At 43.0% G+C, this 19,353-nt stretch overlaps 1 protein-coding gene across 19 annotated transcripts in view; it reads right to left on the reverse strand.

Annotated features, from left to right (window-relative positions):
- Positions 1-19,353, reverse strand: part of erg (ETS transcription factor ERG) — a 211,580-nt gene that overhangs the window by 110,338 nt on the left and 81,889 nt on the right. For 16 of the 19 annotated variants that reach the window (XM_055645153.1, XM_055645151.1, XM_055645150.1 and 13 more), the window contains one exon: positions 15,934-16,036. The exons of 1 other annotated variant lie outside the window; for it this stretch is intronic. In XM_055645153.1, coding sequence (XP_055501128.1) covers positions 15,934-15,990 — 57 coding nt within the window. In that variant the 5' untranslated portion in view covers positions 15,991-16,036. Of the gene's footprint in view, positions 1-5,263; positions 5,415-5,597; positions 5,755-15,933; positions 16,037-19,353 lie in introns of those variants that run through there. 2 more of the 19 variants (XM_055645146.1, XM_055645154.1) reach the window with 2 other exon arrangements.

Below are 19,353 nucleotides of genomic sequence, written 5' to 3' on the forward strand. Positions count from 1 at the left end.
GGGCAAAATGGCAGCAGTTCACTTACTCTGGTTTTCACCAACAGTATTTTTCTCCAGCTTTGTATTTTGTATAAAAGACACAACAAACTACAGCAGAAACTGATATCCTGCAATGGAAGTTACAGCTAGAATGAAGCAATATATGTACTCATAAATATTAGTTTCACTACCATTACCCGCAACTATGTATATTTAAGGGGGAGTTAGATGTGGCCCTTGTGGCTAAGGAGATCAGGGGGTATGGAGAGAGGGCAGGTACGGGATACTGAGTTGGATGATCATATTGCCATGGCGGTGCAGGCTCGAAGGGCCAAATGGCCTACTCCTGCACCTAATTTCTATGTTTCTATGTTTCTAACTACAAGTCATGGTTGTCTTTTGATTTTTCCTATAACCAGTTGATGGAGTTCTACGTTCAACTTACTTTTCTAAAGACCTGTGGCCAAAAACGTATGAAAAGGCCAATCCAGCCTTCAAGCCTGTCCCATCTTTCAATTAGATTAGGGGTGACTTGTATCTTACTAATGCAATTGAACCGGGGTCTCTGGTGCTGAAAGGCAGCCCCTCAGGTTCCTATTAAATCTTATCCCTCTCATATTAAACCTATACCCTCTAGTTCTTGATTCTCCTACCCTGAGGAAAAGACTCAAAAGTTAATAAGTTCATAAATCATAGGAGCTGAAGTAGGCCATTCGGCCCATCGAGTCTATTCCGCCATTCAATCATGACTGATCTTTCCTTCCCTCACAACCCTGTTCTCCTGCGTTCTCCCCATAGCCCCTGATACCCGTACTAATCAAGAATCAATCTATCTCTGCCTGAAAATATATCCATTGTCTTGGCCTCCACAGCCTTCTGTGGCAATTCATTTCACATGAATTAATCGATAAATATCTCAAAGCTCTTTACAAAAACACGATCAGTAAAGATGACCCATCAAGAGACGAGGGCAAACGATGACAAGTTTAGATTTACAGAATGCAATAAAAAAAAGAGAGGTGGAGAAACTGAGATTTAGGAAAGAAATTCCGGAATTTATGCTTAGAAATCTGGATATGATGTCCCTCAAAGCTGATGTGAATTGAGGATGTTCCAGGCGGATGGGGCATGGAAGTGGAAGGAAGTATCCAAAGACAGAGGGGCAATGCAGTGGAGGGAATTGAAAGCTAAAATCAGAAGGTTAGATTTAATACAGTGCTGACTAATAATTAAAGTCAGACACAAAATGCTGGAGTAACTCAGCGGAACAGGCAGCATCTCTGGGTAGAAGGAATGGGTGACGTTTCGGGTTGAGACCCTTTCCTCCTCTCTGGAAAGAAAGAATGGGTAACTAGCACCTGCAGTTCCTTCCTACTAATAATTAAAGTTGATCAGTAAATGCAGAAGGGACATCACAAGCTAGATCAGAGAGGAGAGAATTTCGGATAAATACGTTTAAGGGAATCATTTGAGAGGTAGTCAGTCGAGCATTATAGTCGAGTCACTGAGTTATTAAAATATTTATTCTGCCAATGTTGAAGTTATCAGGGCAGAATAGCCTAATTGTTGAACTCCTAGGAGGGCTATAACCTTAGACATATATAACCATAGTTCAGATTCAACTCCACAGCACAAAATGTGCACAAAGACTATTCATCATTTTAATTATTACTGGTGCCACTTAGTCTTCAATAATAAAATCCTGCTGAGGTTTAAGAATCGCCCCTCAGGGCATTTTGAAGCCATAACATAGCGTTATACATGTGCAGTTAAAAGTAAAGTATTCATTTTTTCTGCATAATTCCTGGCGCTGTTAAAAAAAACAGTCAATGTCCCGCGTAAAGCAAGTTGAAGATTCTCACCTGGGACAGGTGGTTTACTGAGGTTTCTTTTACAGGGAGAGGAGGGAAAATCCCAGAAAGAGCTGATGGACTGGTCACCTCGGTCTGAATTTCTCAGCAAGCGGGTGAAATGTGGGACAAGTCGCCTTCACCCCAAAGCTACAGTTCTGAATATCAAAGTAAGTGCTTCCATCTTTATAGCAGAGAGTTTACATTTCACAGAAATTTTGTTTTGTTTATAGTTTAGTTTAGTTTAGAGATACAACGTGGAAACAGCCCCTTCGGTACACCGAGTCCACTAACACTGTCCTACGCACTAGGAACAACTTTACAATTTTGCCAAAGTCAATTAACCTATTTAGTTTAGTTTAGTTTAGTTTAGTTTAGTTTAGAGATACAGCATGAAAATAGGCCAGTCAGCCCACGGAGTACACACCAACCAACAACCATCCCGTATACCAGTTCTAACCCAACAATCTTGGGACAATTTACAGAAGCCAATTAACCTACAAACCTGCAGGTCTTTGGAAACCGGAGCCACCTGGAGGAAACCCACGTGGTCACGGGGAGAACGTAAAAACTCTGTACAGGCGTAGTCAGGATCGAACCCGAATCTCTGGTGCGGTAAGGCAGCAACTCTACAGCCATGTCCCAGTGCCACCCAGTACACACTGAATTATCACACCATAATGTAATAATAATAATAATACATTTTATTTATGGGCGCCTTTCAAGAGTCTCAAGGACACCTTACAAAAATTTAGCAGGTAGAGGAAAAACATGTAAGGGGATGAAATAAATAGTAGAGACATGACTAGTACACAAAGTAAAGACAGAATACAATTCAAAACACAATATGAGGCAATTAATGCACAGATGAAAAGGGAGGGGGACGAGGGGCTAAGGATAGGCAGAGGTGAAGAGATGGGTCTTGAGGCGGGACTGGAAGATGGTGAGGGACACAGAATTGCGGATCAGTTGGGGGAGGGAGTTCCAGAGCCTGGGAGCTGCCCTGGAGAAGGCTCTGTCCCCAAAACTGCGGAGGTTGGACTTGTGGATGTAGAGGAGACCGGCTGATGTGGATCTGAGGGACCGTGAGGGTTGGTAGGGGGAGAGGAGGTCAGTGAGATATGGGGGGGCCAGATGGTGGAGGGCTTTGTAGGTGAGGATCAGGATTTTGTAGGTGATCCGGTGGGAGATGGGAAGCCAGTGAAGTTGTTTGAGGACTGGAGTGATGTGATGCCAGGATTTGGTGTGGGTGATGAGTCGGGTGGCTGCGTTCTGGACCAGTTGGAGTCGGTTGATGTAGGTGGAGCTGATGCCAAGGAGAAGTGAGTTGCAATAGTCCAGTCAGGAGATGAAGGCATGGATGAGTCTTTCAGCAGCGGGAGGTGTGAGAGAGGGTCTGAGTTTGGCGATGTTGCGGAGATGAAAGAAGGAGGTTTTAATGACATGGCAGATGTGAGGCTCAAGGGAGAGGGTGGAATCAAAGATCACGCCAAGGTTGCGGGCCTGGGGAGATGGGGAGACAGTGGTGCCGTCGATGGTGAGAGTGGGGTTATTGATTTTGCTGAGTGTGGATTTGGAGCCTATGAGGAGGAATTCTGTCATATCGCTGTTGAGTTTGAGGAAGTCATGTTGCATCCAGGTGTTTATAGCTGACAAACAGGAGTTGATATGGGAGAGGGGGGGGGGGGTTGTGGGGGGATTTGGTGCCGAGGTAGATCTGGGTGTCATTGGCGTAACAGTGGAAGTCCAGGTTGAAGTGGCGGAGTATCTGACCAAGGGGGAGGATGTAGATGATGAAGAGTCAGTAGCAAGTTCTTATTCAAAAACATTTTTTTTGGCAAGGAAAAGAAAGCTAGGTGGGGGGGGGGAGATTGGTGAAGAAATGCAAAACCACTATAATACAAAGAGTTTGGTCAGTCAAACTCGTCAAAGTGAAACCAGAAAGATTATGATCCTACACATTCTCTGCGCATTGAAGCACTCAGTTGATTTTTGCTCTGTATGCTTCATCTGCTCTGCTACTTAAATTGCAGCCCCAGCTGTGCTTGCCAGAATGTCGTGAATGGCAGGCTCTCTCCACGAGCATGAGCGTGAAGCTGAAACCTGGGCCACCAAGCATTCATCCCACACACAGGCTACGCAGAAAAACTGCCTGTGTGTGTGTGCTGGAACATTCTACGCTAGCAGAGTTGGCATCAGTCTGCCCCAAGAATGATCTCTTGCTCACTCTGTTGAAGCGCTGCTGCTCAACCTGGAATAACATAGACGTCAGTGAAATATGACACAGATCTATGCCAAGCCCGCTGTATTTAATCTGTGGAGACAACAGAGTCCGAGTGAGTTGCGTGTTTACAATTTGTCGTCCGTTTTCAAGTTGGCATCTTCAAGATGGCCCGGAATCAGTCTTGCTTGTGGGTCGGACGCTTAAGTGCGTCAGCGTAGAAAAACACCGAAAGGCATCAAAGTAAAGTTTTATTCCAACTTTAACTGGGACAATCCTGCAGTTTCTCATAGACCAGAGCTCTTACAAATGGCTTACCACTCCTCAATTTCGACACGGAAAGGTTTCTTAGAAGCTCCAAAGGTCTCCCGCCTGTGGGCACAGTTGGAAACGAAAGAAGATACTTGATATGCGTCTTCTTTAGGCTGTTTAAGGAGTTGGTTTAGGAATGTAAATGGAAACAAGACTTGTAGCGATATCAAAATTAAAGAGTGGACCTGTTTTCCATTGACAAACAAGAACCAACCATGCACACACACTCCACCACACCCAATGGACTGCTGAACTGTTCACAATTTTCTCACTAGTTTCAAAATAACTTCAAAATATAGCATTCAAACTGAAAGTGGTGCTTCATAAAAACCTATCTCAGCAACATTCGTTGATCAGCAGTCCCACTCATTAGGAATTTAGTATTCAGGACATATACGTAAACAAATCCGAATCAAATGTTGAATCAAATGGAGATTTAAGATAAATTCCGATTCCACACACTTTTGCACAATCCTGACATTAATGAAAACACCTTCTGCTTCCTAGATGGTGCTTTTTTATTTTTTAGTGAGCGGAAAAATACCTTGGAACTAAAACAGCTATTTTTAAATTTGCAGGAATAAGCTGAATGAGCATTTAACAACCCAGCATGGCGATTCAAATTTAAAAATCGCAAAAGATAAATTAATTGCAACAAATATCCTGGATTGTCCGTTGAAATTTCTCAACAACTTTCATCAAAACAGGTAAGTTCGCAAAAAAGTTGAAGCAAAACACGTACTTGAGATTGTTTACGATGCTCTCAACAATCCGGCTCCAGTTGACTCCAACTTAAATATTACTTACAATCTAGAATATCTGGCAAGTGCAATGAAATTACCCGCTAACTCTGTGAAGGGAGTCAACCTTCACACTCAAACTTCTCTGGGCAGTGGCTTACCTTACTCTCCTTCTTTCAATTGATCACTCAAGCAAACTCGCAAAACTGCCACCGAGATAGCGGAAAAACTCAAGAGGGAAGAAAACAACGCCTACGCATCTCTCTTCTGTCCAGGGCATGCGTTAGAATCTCTATCTTTTCCTCAGAAAGATTTTCAGGCAAGCCAGACCGACCGAGTAGGAAAGAGGAAATTTTACAGGCAGCACAAAGGAAATCTGCTCATCGCCTTCCATTGTGAAAAAGAGGGTGTTGCTTTTTCCACCGTTCGACACATTTGGTGAAGAGCAATGATTTGCAGCACAGCGTTTTAAAACAGAATTCGAGCAATTCTTACCTTTATTGAGGTGGCCATTTTCGCACAAAAGTACGTTCTTTTTTTCCCAATCTATATATTGTTAAAAGTCGCCTATGCCCAGTCAGAGTGGTTGAAGTTTTTTTTTAAGAGGCGGCGAGATTGTGCTAAGTCTGGGAAATGAAGTCAGGCTGTAGCAGGAAGAGGTTTCTATTGGTCCTGGCTGGCTTAGCTCGAAGAAGCAGGATATTTTGGAGTTCACAGATAAGAGAGACCAGAAAACAATGTTGTTTTTTCTTGATCTATCGTTGATGATTTCTTTTTTTTTTTCTTCACTGTATTTCTAAAGCTGGTCTTCAAGGCAGGTGTTAAATGATGCTGACGGACTTTTACCACAGGATACAGATGTCACACTAAAACATGAGCTTAAAAACCTGACCTTAACTTGACTGGAGTGAACAATATTATTATTATTTTCTCCATTCCTTCCCCCCACACCACTACATTTCCCCCCTTTCTCTCCTAAAGAAGGTGATTCATGTTTGCATCAATCTGATGTTGAAGATCTCCGCTTTCTTACATAAGTTGTCGTTGTAATTAGTGGGAGAAAAAGATAACTGGTATTCAACAAACTATGTATACCAATATGTGACAAGAAGAGGATAAATATATTGGCTCCTTACCCAGCCAATATAATGTAGCAAACACCAACATTGAGTATAGAAGTTGGGAGGTTGAGTATAGAAGTTGGGTGGTCATGTTGCAGTTGTATAAGATGTTGATGTGGCCGCATTTAGAGTATTGTGTTTAGTTCTGGGCACTGTGTTATAGGAAGGATGTTGTCAAGATGGGAAAGGAAACAGAGAAGATTTACGAGGATGTTGCCAGGACTTGAGGGTCTGAGCTATCGGGAGAGGTTGAGCAGGCTGGGACTCTATTCCTTGGAGCGCAGAAGGATGAGGGGTCATCTTATCGAGGTGTATACGATCATGAGAGGAACAGATTAGGTAGATGCACAGAGTTTCTTGCCCAGAGTAGGTGAATCGAGGTCCAGAGGATATAGGTTTAAAGTGAAGGGGAAAAGATTTAATAGGAATCTGAAGCGTAACATTTTCACACAAAGGGTGGTGGGCGTATGGAACAGTCTGCCAGAGGAGGTAGTTGAGGCAGGGACTGTCCCAACATTTAAGAAACAATTAGGCAGGTACATGAATAGGGTAGGTTTAGAGGGATACGGGCTAAACACAGGCAGGTGGGACTAGTGCAGATGGAAAATGTTGGCCGGTGTGTGCAAGTTGGGCTGAAGGGCCTGTTTCCATAGTGCCTCCATGACTATGATTCCATATCTCCCCATTCCCTGCCTATCCATGTTTAACTATATTCAATGAAATCTTAGCAATCAAAATGATTTTTTTTTACATATATCCTGCGTGAACTATGATCAAATGATTAACTCATCCCCAGAGAATATTTCAAATCAATAGGTCGGAATTAATTTAACTAATGGAATTAATTCTTTCCTATCATTTGTCACTTTTCCATCTATTTTATTTCTCTAATGTTTTATTATTTACTGCTAATTTGTGCAGCCAGAGCAGTCTCTAAACAGTTCCTTAAGCTGCCGAGATGGCCTTAAAATCTCTTCTTGCTAAGCATTTCTGGGTAAAGTTATACCACCGAGGATTGATGTTTCCTGCAATAAACGTCGCTAACTGGTGTTATTCTAAATAACAGAGTAAGGCTTTGCTCATTCCTCTCACTGTGTTTTTTTACTAACGTTGCCTTGCTAAGATGCATGTGGACACATCGTTTACAGATTATAAAGAGTTACAGAAGAAGGAAATGGATGAGATTGCTGTCTTGTGCTCTGAACTAAAATGAATGAGTTGTTGTCTTGTTGCCACTCCTAAGGAAGTGCACAGAGGAAGGTGCAGGTCACCATTGAGAAAAGAGTGATTTTGTTGTAATGTGGTGACTGGGAGACCAAGTATTTGCAGCATTATCACGTTAACAGTTTTGTTTCATTTAGAGATACAGTACGGAAATAGGCCCTTCGGCCCACCGAGTCCGTGCCGACCAGCGATCACCCCGCACATTAACACTATCCTACACACTCTAGGGCCAATTCACACATACAGCACACCAAGCCAATTAACCTACAAACCTGTACGTCTTTGGAGCATGGGAAGAAACCGAAGATCTCGGAGTAAACCCACGCGGTCACGGGGAAAAAATACAAACTCCTTACAGACATGGTCGGGATCAAACCCGGGTCTCTGTCGCTGCAAGCACTGTAAGGCAGAAACTCTACCGCTGTGCCACCGTGCCACCCAGTTCTTGCCTATCGTAAAATGGTTCTGACATTGAATTCAATAGTGGCTAGTTTTAATTAGAGCATAGAACATTGAACATGGAACAGTATAGCACTGGTCCCAGCCCTAAATTGATGCCAATTTAAACTGCACACCTGCCTACACATAGTCCATCTCCATTCTCTCCCTCAGTTCATGTGTCTGTTGAAATGTCTCCACAACATTGCTATTTTATCTACGTCCAACAATTTCCCTGGCGTTCCATGCAACTGCTACTCTCTGTATTAAAAAATGTGCTTCGTAATTCTCCTTTAATTCTCCTTTGTAGACTTCAGGAAGTCCAGAGGTGGCACGCACACCCCCCCATTAACTCATACGTGTTTCTATGATATGAGTCCATCTCATGAGTCTCTTGGACCCACAATACCTGATATTTCCGCCCTTGAGGGGAAATACCGGCGAAATACCTACCGCTGCACCACTCATCACAGTATTTTCTATCACAGCGCTGTACCAGGTTCACCCATCAGTTTACCCTCCTACCTCCGGGACGCTCCAGAGCAGGTCGAAAACACTCTATCCAAACCTCGGTTGCCAATCAAATTATCGTTTGCTATGTCGCTCTTCAAGGGAGATGCTAAATGCATCCTCTCAAATGACCAGGCACGATTCATAATGATATGCCCTCTATTTCCAAACCCATTATTTTCCATCTCCTTCAGGTTGTTTCTGCGGCGCTCCAGCAGAACTGCAAACACAGATCCATCCCAAATCCAGTCTGGGACCTTCTCCATGTTTTTTGCTAAAGAGATTACCAAAAAGATCTGCAGTCGAGATCTAGTCGAATATTCTTCACGCAGAGTTCCAACAAGGTTAGATAATTAGGATATACAAAGATGATAATAAATGTCTATACGGCTCAGGATATCTTGAATACAAATGCATGGAGTGATCAAAACAAAACCTTCTATTGTATTTCAATGCATTTTGTATTAAAATAAATCTGAACATGCAATTGTTCAAATTAGGAACAGTGCTACTCATACCTGCTCTACCACTTAATAATATTATTGTTGTGAATTCAGCTCGCAACAAGACAACAACATTGTATTTGGGAAAGCTGTACCATTTACTAGCCTCTTATGAATCATGCACTAAGGCACCACCGCACAGCACAGTGGCACAGTTGGTGGAGCTTTTGCCACACAGCGCCAGAGACCCGGGTTCGATCCCGACGTCGGGTACTGTCTGTGCATTGTTTGCACATTTTACCTGTGACCATGTTGGTTTCCTCCAGGAGCTCCGGTTTCCCCCCACATGCTAAAGATGTGCAGGTCAATTGGCCTCTGTAAATTGCCCTTAGTGTGTATGGAGTGGATAAGAAATTGGAATAACATGGAACTAGTGTGAACAGGTGATCAATGGTCAGCATGGACTCAGTGGGCCGAAGGGCCTGTTTCCATGCTGTATTTCTAAACTAACACCAGATTCCTCTGCAGATCAGAAATCTGTAATCTCTCACTATTTATCTAATATGCATTTTTTTACTGCTAATATCCATACCCCATTATAGAATCTAACCCTATAATGGCTTGACCCTAGTCCCAATTGATTGCAACGTTTATTGGAAGTTAGGTGCAGCGTTACAGTGAAAACCATTGAAATACGTGTTGGAAATAACAGGGCCTTGCTTGACTCTAGAATGCCCAGAGATTGGATCTGTGAAGAATTAGTGGTTAAGATGATGGTTTGCCTTCTATTATAAGACATTGAATGTGATTTCTGAAGGTAATTTGCGAAACCTCACTCAATTTGGTGAAATTCAACACTTTTGTGAGGTCAAAATAAACCTGGACGGCGGTTGATGCTGCTTCATGCATTTATTTTGGAGTCGTTGTGTGATGGTGATCATATCTACATGCCTCCAACATCATGAACAGGCATTGGTGAGTGTAATTTTCCGTTCCTTCTCTCCAGAGATGCTGCCTGATCCGCTGAGTTACTCCAGCATTTTGTGTCTACCTTAGTGTAATTTTAAGGATCTTGTAAATGAAATATCTATCTTTTCAAGCAAAAATAAAGCACAAACTAAACTTTCATCCCAATTACTGTCAAAGCGAAGAGTTCTATAAAATTGGACCTGCCCTTTATAGTTGAAGGATAAAAATAATAACTTCCTCATTTCGAACAATTTCAACACAATTGGCCCTGAGACTGGTCTTGGAGGAAAAAAGAACAGCGGTGTTTTGTAATAACTGCTGCAACATCGCTCTGTTTCCTGCTGATTAGAAAGCTGAACTGAACTAAGCTGAGCTGAAGCAGACAGGGTGTAAAATGTACTCCAGTGCCCTGCAGACAACATATATAAGGCGTGTGGTTAAATACATCCCATTCTCTAGAATAGTCATAATTTGTGTAAACTGTATCTCCCAAGTTGTGTAAATTAGCATGACGATAAGGGAGTGGGAATAATCACTGAATTAATCCTGACATGCTTGATGAAGGTGGAAGATGCTATTATGGGATAAGAAATGTGAACCTATGTATCTTTTTATTTCAGCTGTTAATCCCCCTGTCCCACTTAGGAAACCTGAAGGGAAACCTCTGGAGACTTTGCGCCCCACTCAAGGTTTCCGTGCGGTTCCCGGAGGTTTTTGTCAGTCTCCCTACCTGCTTCCACTACCTGCAACCTCCGGCAACCACCTGCAACCTCCGGGAACTGCACGGAAACCTTGGGTGGGGCGCAAAGTCTCCAGAGGTTTCCGTTCAGGTTTCCTATGTGGGACAGGGGCATTATTTAACTTGCTTTGTGTTTGGCATTTTTCTGCCTTTATTTACTTCAGATTTTACTTCAGGGTTTCCAAATTACGTTTGCTCACTTTCCACAAAGCTATGAACAAGCCAGTCACTCTGAACTATTTTAATACAGAATGTGTGAAAATGCAGAACACAGGAGAGTTTTTGCTTCATTACATCATACATTTTATATTTTAATAACAGAATCATTCCTTTACTCCGTTATCAATTTCCTGAATCTTCTCAGTATCTTGAGCAAAAAAAAAACAAACGGCTGGAGGAACACTGAGATTTACTCAATATATTGAGTAATGGGAATGGCATATGCCATAAAAGGCACAAAGTGCTGGAGTAACTCGGCACGTTAGGCAGCATCTCTGGAGATCATGGATAGGTGACCTTCCTGGTCAGGACCCTTCTTCAGACTTCAGAATCAGAAGAAGGGTCCCAACCTGCAATGGCACCTATTCATGTTCTCCAGCTGTTCTCCAGAGTTGTTGCCTGAGCTACTGTGCTACTCCAGCACTTTGTGTCTTTTTTTATGAGCTACCATCTGTAATTCCTTGTTTCCACATGGCATATGCTGAGCTTGCTCTATCAATTATATTTTGTAAATTGAAGTCTTACCACAAGCTTGAGAAGCCTAATCCACAAATCCAAATAGCTTCCCATCTGATTTGAATGAGAGTGCTGGGATTAGTTTTGGCAACTGCAGATACCATAAGACCATAAAACATAGGAGCAGAATTAGCCCATTTAGTCCACTCCGCCATTCAGTCACGGCTGATCTATTTTTCCCTCTCAACCCCTATTCTCCTGTCTGCTGCCAGTAACCTTTGATGCCCTTCCTAATCAAGAACCTATCGATCTCCGCCTTAAAAATATGCAATGTCTTGGCCTCCGCAGTCGTCTGTGGCGATGAATTCCACAGATTCACAACCCTCCCGCTAAACAAATTCCTCCTCATCTCCATTTCGAAGGTATGTTCTTTAATTCTGAGGCTGTGCCCTCTGGTTCTAGAATCTTCCATTATTGGAAACATTCTTTCTACATCCACTCTATCTAGGCCTTTCGTTATCTGGTATTTTTCAGTGAGGTTCCCCTCATCTAAACTCCAGCGAGAACTGGACTGCCTATGGTAGATCAATTAAATCTGGGAATGAACAAAAAGCCAAAATTAGTGGATAAAAAAAACTCAAAAGAAAAGTTCTGGAGTTTTGAAGGATGAGGGGGAATCTTATAGAAACATATTAAATTATAAAAGGACTGGACAAGCTAGATGCAGGAAAAATGTTCCCAATGTTGGGCGAGTCCGGAACCAGGGGGCCACAGTCTTAGAATAAAGGGGAGGCCATTTAAGATTGAGGTGAGAAAAAACTTTTTCACCCAGAGAGTTGTGAATTTGTGGAATTCCCTGCCGCAGAGGGAAGTGGAGGCCAAATCACTGAATGGAATTAAGAGAGAGTTAGATAGAGCTCTGAGGGCTGGTGGAATCAAGGGATATGGGGAGAAGGCAGGCACGGGTTATTGATTGGGGATGATCAGCCATGATCACAATGAACGGCGGTGCTGGCTCGAATGGTCAAATGGACTCCTCCTACACCTATTTTCTATGTTTCTATGACAGGTGATTATAAGGGCAGTACACATATGGTCATAAACAATACTAATCAATATAAGAAAAATGATGAAATTGATTTGAAAGTAAGCATGCCAGATGTAGATAAGGGTAGGGAATAACTGAATTGATCACGTAATTAATTTTCCTTACTTTACTACTTAAGGGGTTGGCAAAGAAGTATCTGAATGTATATTGTACTCTCCTCTCCTCTTAAATCTCAGGAACATTAGTTAACTATTCTCGTTAACATGTGGGTGACTATTCTAGTGATCATTCAACACTGTATCATTTTGAATGTTTACTGTAACAAAATCTGCTATTGTACATATTTTACAATTAAGCCTATTCATTACTTTCCATATATTAATTAACCTCTTCTATTTCCAATCCCTTTCTCTTAAAATTTGGTATCAATCATTTCTCCAAAATATCCTCCTCTTTCTAGACCGTAGACTCTGGCCGGAGGCTAGCAGCCTGGTCTAACCATTCTTTGGTGTCCTAGTGCACTACGCCACTGTGTGGTCCTAGACAGTCTTGCACACACATTGTCTTACATAACCTCCAATAAGATTATGCAGCATAAGTGCAAAGAGGAAGTTAGATAATTATTCACTTTCTTTCACATCCTCAACATTTCACAGTCAAGTGAAGTCTGAAGAAGGGTTTCGGCCCGAAACGTCGCCTATTTCCTTCGCTCCATAGATGCTGCTGCACCAGCTGAGTTTCTCCAGCATTTTTGTGTACCTTCGATCATCCAGCATCTGCAGTTCCTTCTTGAACGCTTCACAGTCAATTAACTGCTTTTGAGGTGTAGATGCCATAATCATGTGGGCAAAGAGGTCAACTAATTAGTAAAGCAAGATCCCACAAATAAAGTCACAGAGTTTTTCATCACACCACAGACCCTTCGGCCCAACTCATCCGAGCAAGATGCACAAGAATGCCAGTCCTATAGTTTAAATGTACAAATAGAAAACAAGATAAATGACGATTAATTTAAGGGCCTGTCCCACTTGGGCGTCATTTGTGCCTCATTTACTCGACATGCCAAAAATTGGTTGGCACGTCATGATGCGCACAAGGCGCGTGGAGGAGTATGCAGTGACGTGCAGTAACACGCGACACCCCAGGATTTTGTGAGGCTCAAAATCCTCGCACGCCACCTGCGTAACGTATCCCTTACGTACGCTGATATACTCATGGCGTACACTGACGTACTGACGCCGTACGTGTAATGCGTGGTGATGCATGGTTACGCACGGTGACGCACGAACGTTGGCTATGCTAATTTATTATGTGTCACCGTGCGTCAACGTCCGTAACCATGCGCCGTCGGCGCGCCATTTGCTCGTCATTTGAGCGCCGCACCACGTGACCATCCGGGTATAAAGCGCGCGTAGTTTTGAAAAATTTTCACCGTAGTATGTTTGATTTTCACTGGGAAAATTCTTGCCACGGAGATCGGACTAGGTAAGAACGACATCGCAAATGGCTCCCAAAGGGGGCAGGGCCCTCAGGGGCACTTGGCGCGCGACTATTGTACTGCTAGACGATTTTCACGCGACTGTCTCGTAAATAACGCGCAAATGCCTCCCAAGTGGGACAGGCCCTTTGTGGTATTGATGGTGGATAAATGTTACCCCAACTATTCACAACTTCATTAGATCCAAAGGATCTTCTTGCATTCATTCAAACGGGCAGGTAGGTGCTCAGAGAAATATGTTTTTTCAAAGTCCCCAATTGAAACATGGAGCACTCCGCCAGGATAGAATAAAGCATCAGCCTAAGATTTGCAGGAGTAAAGAAATGCAAATGCTGTTAACAAAAGTAAGACACAAAATGCCAGAGTAAGTCAGGCAGCATCCCTGGAGAACATGGACAAATGATGTTGCAGATCAGGACCCTACTTTTATGGCTTATTTTTCTGGCTTATTTCAGAATATTTTATTTTTCACCTCGAATAACTTTTCTACAACTATCTCTGGTCATTCTGTAATTCAAATATTTCCCTTAATTTGTAGGAATGAATTAAAAAAATAGTCTATTGTCTATTGTCAAATGATAATGGGCATTCTCTCTTACCACTATCAACGTGTTGTGGCTATATTGTACACCAACTGTAAAAATACACTGTAGCTTTTCACACGTACATCTTCAACAGCTCCTTCCAATGACACATCCTCCGCTACATTGAAACATAGAAACATAGAAACATAGAAATTAGGTGCAGGAGTAGGCCATTCGGCCCTTCGAACCTGCACTGCCATTCAATATGATCATGGCTGATCATCCAACTCAGTATCCCGTACCTGCCTTCTCTCCATACCCTCTGATCCCCTTAGCCACAAGGGCCACATCTAACTCCCTCTTAAATATAGCCAATGAACTGGCCTCGACTACCCTCTGCGGCAGAGAGTTCCAGAGATTCACCACTCTCTGTGTGAAAAAAGTTCTTCTCATCTTGGTTTTAAAGGATTTCCCCCTTATCCTTAAGCTGTGACCCCTTGTCCTGGAAGAACAAGGACAATGTACTAATTGGAGAGCCATCATATGTAAATTTCCCTTTAATCGTGAACCATTCCAGCTCAGAACTATATGACCATTACCTCATTGTCTGGGTAAATTGCTGGAATCCCTGGTTTTAATGTTAACTTTCAGGGATGTACATATTGCTACCAAGAATTTATTGCAACTCAAAACAGCTGCAGGTGCTAGAAATCTGAAATAAAAACAGAAAATGCTGGAAATACTCAGGCAGTCGGGCAACATCTGTTTCAATTTGTACTTCAGGACACATTTCCACATATAGATCTACAGGTATTGCCATTTGCTTCCAGCATTGCTTGATTTTATTCACCACTTTAACGTCTCCTTACTTCACCCAATTCAAGTTTGCTTCCTTTTCCTCTCATGTTTATCTCCTCTCATGTGAATCCCAGTCACATAGCCTTTGGGGTGGCATTGTGGCGCAGCTGTAGAGTTGCTGCCTCACAGCGTCAGAGACCCAGGTTCGATCCAAACTACTGCTGCTGCCTGTACGGAGTTGATACGTTCTCCCCTTGACCACGTGGGTTTTCTCCGAGTGCTCCGGTTTCCTCCCACACTTCAAAGACGCACCAGTTTGTAGGTTAATTAGCTTTGGTAAAATTGTAAATTGCCCCTAATGTGTAGAACAGTGCGGACTCGTTGGCTGAAGGGCCTGTTTCTGTGTTGCATCTCCATACTAAACTACACTAATTTCAATCTTTATATTTCTTTGCATAAGGTGCAATGTTTCTGACGACCCTGTATGTAGTTTATTAATCTCCTACATTTTTAATGGCATTATATACAATTATTTAACTTTAATTTATTTTATATATATTTAATCTCCCTTTTATCCAAAGAATCTAAACTTTTGTGGATAAAATGCGTTTCTGTTCTCTTCCCCTCCATTAACTCCAACGATGAATAAAGTCAGAATAACATAAACTGGATTAAGGTCATAAGTCATAAGGAATAGGAGTAAAATTAGGCCCATCACGTCTACTCCGCCATTCAATCATGGCTGATCTATCTTTCCCTCCTAACCCCATTCTCCATCCCCTCACACATTCACATGCTTCACTTAGACCAGGGTCACTTTATATCCATCGCATTTGAGTCTGACCTGTTGTTGCCGTGTGGAAGGCAGATTTTTTCCGACAGCGGGTGTCATGGTCAACATCGACAGTCTGGTCTTTCCATTCAGTTGATGTCTACACACGTCCTCACTGAAAGATTAAATTGGTGATGACTGTCACTGCAAGCTCAATGGGATTTTGATCCTCAACCTGTTGCCATCAAATAACACTGTCCCACATATTGCATCAATTTACTTGCTAGTATATTACTATGTGAATCAGGAGACACATCAGGCCAAAGGTGTTCCAATTTCAATTCAGGTCATACTTTGCAGAGCATAGTTGACATATAGAACCTACTAATATCCTTCAAATGAGAGCTGAATATTTTCCTGGCTGTGTGACGTACAAATCTCCAATTTATTTTGCTTAATGAATATTTGTATCTATTATTTGCTTCTCCCGGTAGATTATGTAGCCTTCATGTGTGACAGGGTGTGTATGTATTGGGCAAAACATTGCTGGATGTTGGTTGTGGTTCATAATGGGAACAGCAGACAGTCATGGAGTCATACAGAACGGAATCAGGCCCTTTGGCCCACAAATATCCTAGTTGATCATGAGATATGTAGGAAGGAACTGCAGATGCTGGTTTACACCGAAGATAGACACAAAATGCTGGAGTAACTCAGCGGGGCAGGCAGCAACTCTGCAGAGAAGGAATGGGTGACTTTGAAGGGTCTCGACCCGAAACGTCACCTATTCCTTCTATGCCGAGATACTGCCTGTCCTGCTGAGTTACACCAGCATGTTGATCATGAGATGCCTAGCTATACTAATCCCTTTTGCTGGTACTTTTTCCGTAGAATACTAAACGTGGACTTACTTACACATGTAGTCTGACACAGATCTGGGACTAACTAACTTCTCTGGAAGGTCGAATCCTTTACGTAAGGGACTACAATAACTTGCACACCATTGTTAGCATGATTGACCTGTCCATTCTTCCTTCATTTTTGTTATTATACATATTTTACAATTAAACCTATTCAATGTCACATATGCATATCTCGAGGGGATCCTTCCATCATTGAATAAGACACAAGGTGTTTTTTACCTTCTCCTGAAAGTTTAATATTCTAACTGAAAGATAACACATATTGCACTTCGTCACACAGGTGTTGACCATGAACTAAGTGCTCCATGATTCATATTCAGAAGTAAGGATACTACCTCTGCTGACAGCTACCATTTAACCACTTTTGACCCGAAACATCAGGGACATGAGGCAAAGCACTGGAAACGCAGTTCCTACCAAAATGATACACGCAATTCTTTAAGCCTGAACATAGAACTGTACTCTGCAGGAACAGGTCATTTGGCACTGAATGGTCTTGCCGAACATGATGCCAAATTAAACAAATCTCCTCTGCAAGGACTCTGATTAATGAGGAGCAAGCAGAAAGCAGTCCGACTCTGGAATGAAATGCAAAGGTCTTGCAGTTTTTAATTGTCGGAATGGAGGTACTGCAAGGAACTGCAGGTACTGGCTTACCGAAGAAAGCCGCAACATTCTGGGGCAGGCTGCATCTCCGGAGAACATGGATTTGTGACGTTTCGTGTTGGGACCCCTTTCTAGACTGAATGTTGAATTGGAATGTGGGAGGAAACCGGAGCAAACCCATGCGGTCACAGGGAGAACGTACAAACTCTGTAGAGACAGCATCCGTAGTCGGGGTCAAACACGGTGTACAGCCCATGTCCCACTTTCCCGAGTTACTCACGGATTCTCCCGAGTTTTCCCCTTTGATTCAAACTCGGGGAATGTCCGTAGCTAGTCCGTAGGAGGCCGTAGATGTTCCGTAGCAGCTCGAAATGCCAGCCGTAGGTACTTGGGGCATCAGGTAAGTCGGGACGTTTTTTCAGCATGTTGAAAAATGTCCATGAGTTTAAAAAAAATAGCCCCGAGTACCTACGGCCGGCATCTCCGAGTTTGAAATGCCAAGGGGAAAACTCGGGAGAATTCGTGAGTAACTCCGGAAAGTGGGACAGTGGGGCTTAAGGCAGCAACTCGACCTCTGCGTCAGTGCAGGGGGATATGGCCCAAACACAAGTAAATGGGACAAGCTTAGATGGGGAATCTTGGATGAGTTGGGCCGAAGGGCCTGTTTCCACGTTGTATGACTCTATGATTCTAAAACCAAACAAAACCATTGAGAAGAGGGTGAATCCTGGTTGTATTCCATCCCCCCAGCCCCCGTCCCACCCCTCGCGAACTTGAACTATTTTGCCCAAGGCCAATTAAGCCGCTCTATCCAACTTCCCCGACGTAATCCGCAAAACCAACAAAGCTCTAATGAAACTTGGGATCTGCTCGTGGGTGGAGGCACTCTCTGCTTGGACTGGCTGAGCCCTCAGGGAAACCACCAGTCAAGTCAATTGTGCAAAACAATTTTTAGTGTTTAAGAGGGAACTGCAGATGCTGGAGAATCGAAGGTTACACAAAAAAGCTGGAGAAACTCAGCGGGTGCAGCAGCATCTATGGAGCGAAGGAAATAGGCAACGTTTGCCTATTTCCTTCGCTCCATAGATGCTGCTGCACCCGCTGAGTTTCTCCAGCCTGTGCAAAACAATTGTCTGGTAGACAAACCAGTAACAGCATCTTCTACCGACATAAAAAGATCGCTGATGGAGACGAAAAGCTGGAGTAACTCAGCGGGACAGACAGCACCTCCGGAGATAAGGCTCCCATTCCTTCTCTCTAGAGATGCTGCCTGTCCCGCTCCGAGTTGCTGACTCCAGACTTCGGTTTGCACCAGCTTCTGCAGTTCCATCCTACGCATAGAAAAGATCGCGGTTCTCAGTCCCCCCACTGCCATCTCACCTGACGAGTGGAGTTCTCCGTGACAATTCGTGCATTTATTCAGCAGAAAATCTGTTTTTGCAAAACAGGAAAAGTCCGGATAAAACGCATGTGCAGGAATTCATTACTGTCGCGTGCTCGATTATAAGCAGCTGGAAGAGATTTTCTGGTTAAACAATAATCTCTTTTTTTTTTCCTTTTGCAGACTGTATCGGCTTATTCATGGAGCATGATTTATAAAATGAAAAAGACCTGCAGTCTCGTGCAGCCAGGCTGCGGCACAGATTCTCCTTATCTGCATTAGACAGTATTTGATAGATAATGTGCATGAAGATTCACTTCCCAGTTTATTATGGGTCTGTCGACATAATCCCTCCCATGTGGGTTCCCTTAGCTCACATCATCAACTTGCAGCAATAGCTTGGTTTATCTTTCACCGTAGACGCAGCCTGACTTTCTGGCTATTTCTAGCTGTTGCTGCTGTTACTGTCCCTCACCTTGCCACCGTTATTTGGCAATGATGGGTTCAGGGAGTCAGAACTTCTATTCCCAGGGTGGAAATGTCCAACGCTAGAGGGAGTCCCCACAAGATGAGAGGTGGATA

This window comes from Leucoraja erinacea, chromosome 13 (assembly GCF_028641065.1).
Source record: "Leucoraja erinacea ecotype New England chromosome 13, Leri_hhj_1, whole genome shotgun sequence".
NCBI lineage: Eukaryota > Metazoa > Chordata > Chondrichthyes > Rajiformes > Rajidae > Leucoraja > Leucoraja erinaceus.